The 5,000-nt window shown below is 40.8% G+C and overlaps 1 protein-coding gene across 1 annotated transcript in view; it reads right to left on the bottom strand.

Annotated features, from left to right (window-relative positions):
* The window catches only part of LOC121844131 (protein kinase C beta type-like), a gene marked incomplete at its 5' end in the record, with an annotated part of 38,877 nt that overhangs the window by 24,474 nt on the left and 9,403 nt on the right, over positions 1-5,000 (bottom strand). The window contains 2 exon segments of the mRNA XM_042314044.1: positions 1,613-1,751; positions 2,367-2,429. Coding sequence (XP_042169978.1) covers positions 1,613-1,751; positions 2,367-2,429 — 202 coding nt within the window.

Below are 5,000 nucleotides of genomic sequence, written 5' to 3'. Positions count from 1 at the left end.
AGAGTAGAATATAATGGAGAATAGAGTATAATAGAGTCGAGTAGAATATAATAGAGTACAGTACAGAGTATAATAGAGTAGAATATAATAGAGTGTAGAGTATAATAGAGTAGAGTAGAATATAATAGAGAATAGAGTATAATAGAGTAGAACATAATAGAATAGAGTATAATAGTAGAGTATATAATAGAGTAGAGTAGAATATAATAGAGCATAACAGAGTAGAGTAGATTGTAATAGAGAACAATAGAGTAGAATATAATAGAGCATAGAGTATAATAGAGTACAGAGTATAATAGAGTAGAATATAGAGTGTAGAGTAGAGTATAATAGAGTAGAGTAGAATATAATAGAGTGTAGAGTATAATAGAGTAGAGTAGAATATAATAGAGAATAGAGTATAATAGAGTAGAGTAGAACATAATGGAGAATAGAGTATAATAGAGTAGAATATAATAGACTGTAGAGTATAATAGAGTAGAGTAGACTATAATAGAGCATAACAGAGTAGAGTAGATTGTAATAGAGAACAATAGAGTAGAATATAATAGAGCATAGAGTATAATAGAGTAGATTAGAATATAATAGAGAATAGAGTATAATAGAGTAAAGTAGAATACAATAGAGTATAGTAGAGTATCATATTGTATTATATATATATATATATATAATGGAGAATAGAGAATAATAGAGTAGAATATAATAGAGTATGATAGAGTAGAGTAGAATATAATAGAGAATAGAGCAGAGTAGAATATAATGGAGAATAGAGTATAACAGAGTAGAATATAATAGAGCATAACAGAGTAGAGTAGAATGTAATAGAGTATAGAGTATAATAGAGTAGAGTAGAATATAAGAGAGAATAGAGCAGAGTAGAATATAATGGAGAATAGAGTATAACAGAGTAGAATATAATAGAGTGTAATAGAGTAGAGTAGAATATAATAGAGTATAGAGTATAATAGAGTAGAGTAGAATATAACAGATAATAGAGTATAATAGAGTAGAGAAGAATATAATGTAGAATATAGTATAATAGAGTAGAATACAATAGTGTAAATAGAGTAGAGTAGAATATAATAGAGTATAACAGAGTAGAGCAGAATTTAACAGAGTACAATTGAGTAGAATAGAATATAATAGAGTATAGAGTATAACAGAGTAGAGTAGAATATAATAGAGTATAGACTATAACAGAGTAGAGTAGAATATAATAGAGTATAACAGAGTAGAGTAGAATATAATAGAGTATAGAGTATAACAGAGTAGAGTAGAATATAACAGAGAATAAAGTATAATAGAGTAGAGAAGAATATAATAGAGTATAATAGAGTAGAGTAGAACCTGGTCTAGACAGCATGATAGGTGAACCTGCGCTGACCATAACACACTGTCTACAGCACTACGAGTGTGTGTGAGAATTGTGTGTGTGTGTGTGTTGTCTCTCTCACACAGTAGGTGTTAACACTAGGAACTGAACCATCTGTCTCTCCTGTCAAACTAACGTATGATACATAATCAACTTAATTATTCACAAGCACGCACACACACACACACACACACACACACACACACACACACACACACACACACACACACACACACACACCTCAGGAGCGATGTAGTCTGGGGTCCCACAGAAGGTCTTGGTGGTGACACCGTCTAACATGTTCTCTTTGCACATCCCAAAGTCAGCGATCTTAATGTGGCCTTCTGCATCCAGCATGACGTTGTCCAGCTTCAGATCCCTACAAGAGGCACACAGAGACAGACTATCTTAATGTGTCCTTCAGCATCACGTTGTCCAGCTTCAGATCTCTACAGGAGACGAGACACAGAGACAGACTATCTTAATGTGACACAGAGACAGACTAGACTCTCAGACAGAAGGATACGATCCCTAGAGGAGACAAGAAACACAGACAGACAGATCTTAATGTGTCCCTCAGCATCACGTTGTCCAGCTTCAGATCTCTACAGGAGACAAGACACACAGAGACAGACTATCTTAATGTGTCCTTCAGCATCACGTTGTCCAGCTTCAGATCTCTACAGGAGACGAGACACAGAGACAGACTAGACTCTCAGACAGAAGAGTACGGTCTCTACAGGAGACGACACAGAGACAGACTAGACTCTCAGACAGAAGGGTACAGTACTGTTCACGGGGTACAAAAATATCCAAATTACAACCAGACAATAGCGATCCCATTAGTTCCTGCCAAGACTGATAAATATCTTTGACTGAGAAGCTGGTGTGATGAGTATCTCTGTCTGAGATGATGTTGTGATGAGTATCTCTGTCTGAGATGATGTTGTGATGAGTATCTCTGTCTGAGATGATGTTGTGACGAAAGACTCACCTGTAAATGATTCCTTTCAGATGAAGGAAGAACAGACCTATGGCAATCTCTGCTGCATAGAACCTGAGAGAGAGAGAGAGAGAGAGAGAGAGAGAGAGAGAGAGAGAGAGGAGAGGAGAGGAGAGGAGAGGAGAGGAGAGGAGAGGAGAGGAGAGGAGAGGAGAGAGAGGAGAGGAGAGGAGAGGAGAGGAGAGGAGAGGAGAGGGAGAGGAGAGGAGAGGAGAGGGAGAGGGAGAGGGAGAGGAGAGGAGAGGAGAGGAGAGGAATAAAGGTGTCTTTAGCCATACTTACAGTATATCTGATAAGATCAACAGGACGTAGCAAACATGTCCGTGTTCGAACCATCCAATCACATATCGACCCCACAAACCTACTCTCAAAGAGAGAGCTGAGGAGAAGCCAAAATAAAACCATTCCCTTCCCCAAGTCACACAGCCGAAAAACACATCTGGACAAGAGGAGCAGCTTCGTGACGTTCATGGACTATGTCGTGGAAATTTCCTCTATTTACCAAATCATGGGAGCAAACCACAACACAAGTCAGAGTTAGTTATCAAAGTCCATCTTTAATTATATGAGCTCTATCATAACCCTGTGACTCTCAGATCAATTCAGTGTCTATCAATGAATTCTCTGAGAGCCCCACTACATTGCAGCTGAGATCCTTTAATTGCAAAGAACACACATAGTCAGACAGCATAGACATAACTCATCGTTCAGCTTTGTCTCCTTACTCAAACCCCAGAACCATAAACCAATCCTCCATATCAACAGGCATATATCAAATTGTCATTTAGATACAACCAATTCTAAATACAACCAATCCTGGACAAGCTCACAGAGAGCATAGAATGATTCCAGACACTGCCATCCTCCTCTCCCCGATGGGAAAAGTAGGGAGTGACTGGCACACAGACACAGTGGAGCAAAAGATATGTTTACACATGATGACACCTTGACCTCTCCCCTCTCTGCGGCCCATGCAACTTAGTCTTGACATAGAACAGATACTGCAACCCTGCCACAGTATTATACAAAAATAACATTCTGATGAGAAGTAACTTACAAACATATGATGAATATAAAACATCTTACCGATGTTACCAACAAATTCTGATTATTCCACAACAAGATAAAGGGCTTCATCTGACTCTGGGTCAGTAGATAAACAGCTCCATCTGACTCTGTGTCAGTAGATAAAGGACCTCATCTGACTCTGGGTCAGTAGATAAACAGCTCCACCTGACTCTGGGTCAGTAGATGAAGGACCTCATCTGACTCTGGGTCAGTAGATGAAGGACCTCATCTGACTCTGGGTCAGTAGATAAAGGACCTCATCTGACTCTGGGTCAGTAGATAAAGGACCTCATCTGACTCTGGGTCAGTAGATAAAGGACCTCATCTGACTCTGGGTCAGTAGATAAAGGACCTCATCTGACTCTGGGTCAGTAGATAAAGGACCTCATCTGACTCTGGGTCAGTAGATAAAGGACCTCATCTGACTCTGGATCAGTAGATAAAGGGCCTCATCTGACTCTGGGTCAGTAGATAAAGGTTACCAACCAATTCTGATTATTCCCCAACAACTACCGTTCAAAGCATTCAACACTACTGTTCCCTCCGAGGTCGACACCGAGCTCAGAGCCCTGGTCCCTGGACCCCTCTGCAACTGGATCCAGGGTGGTGACGAGGCCCCCAGTACATCACTGGGACCGTGCTCCCGCCCATCCAGGATATTGACTCAAAACGGTGACTGAGAAAGACGTGAAGCTTCATCAAGAGACCCCCGCTCAAGGTACTAAACGATATCATAACCACCCTTGATAAAAGACACTCCTCTCCCCTGTGCAGCCGTCTTCATTGACCTTGCCAAGGCTTTCGACTCTGTCAATCACCGTATTCTTATCGGCAGACTCAACAGCCTTGGTTTCTCAAATGATTGCCTCGCCTGGTTCACCAACTACTTCTCAAGACAGAGTTCAGTGTGTCAAATCGGAGGGCCTGTTGTCCGGACCTCTGGCAGTCTCTATGGGGGTGCCACAGGGTTCAATTCTCGGGCCGACTCTTTTCTCTGTATACATCAATGATGTCGCTCTTGCTGTTGGTGAGTCTCTGATCCACCTCTATGCAGACAACACCATTCTGTATACTTCTGGCCCTTCTTTGGACACTTAACAAAACTCCAAATAACACTCATTCCGTGGCCTCCAGCTGCTCTTAAATGCTAGTAAAAACTAAATGCATGCTATTCAACCGATTGCTGCCTGACTAGCATCACTACTCTGGTCGGTTCTGACTTAGAATATGTGGACAACTACAAATACCTAGATGTCTGGTTAGACTGTAAGCTCTCCTTCCAGACTGACATTAAACATCTCCAATCCAAAATTAAAAACTAGAATTGGCTTCCTATTTCGCAACAAAGCCTCCTTGATGTGGATCGTTGCGTTATGCTAATTCGTTTCAGGCGATGATTACGCTCCCGCATGTTTGGGAGTCACTAGAGGTTTAAGGGCCTGTAAGTAAGCATTTCACTGAGGTCTACACCTGTTGGTTAAGGGCTAGTCGGTCAGCATTTCACTGTGGTCTACACCTGTTGGTTAAGGGCTGGTCAGCATTTCACTGTGAGGTCTA

This window comes from Oncorhynchus tshawytscha, unplaced genomic scaffold (genome assembly GCF_018296145.1).
Source record: "Oncorhynchus tshawytscha isolate Ot180627B unplaced genomic scaffold, Otsh_v2.0 Un_contig_9184_pilon_pilon, whole genome shotgun sequence".
Lineage (NCBI taxonomy): Eukaryota > Metazoa > Chordata > Actinopteri > Salmoniformes > Salmonidae > Oncorhynchus > Oncorhynchus tshawytscha.
The sequence above is the reverse complement of the archived record's forward strand: the minus strand, read 5'-3'. Positions and strand labels throughout refer to the sequence as shown.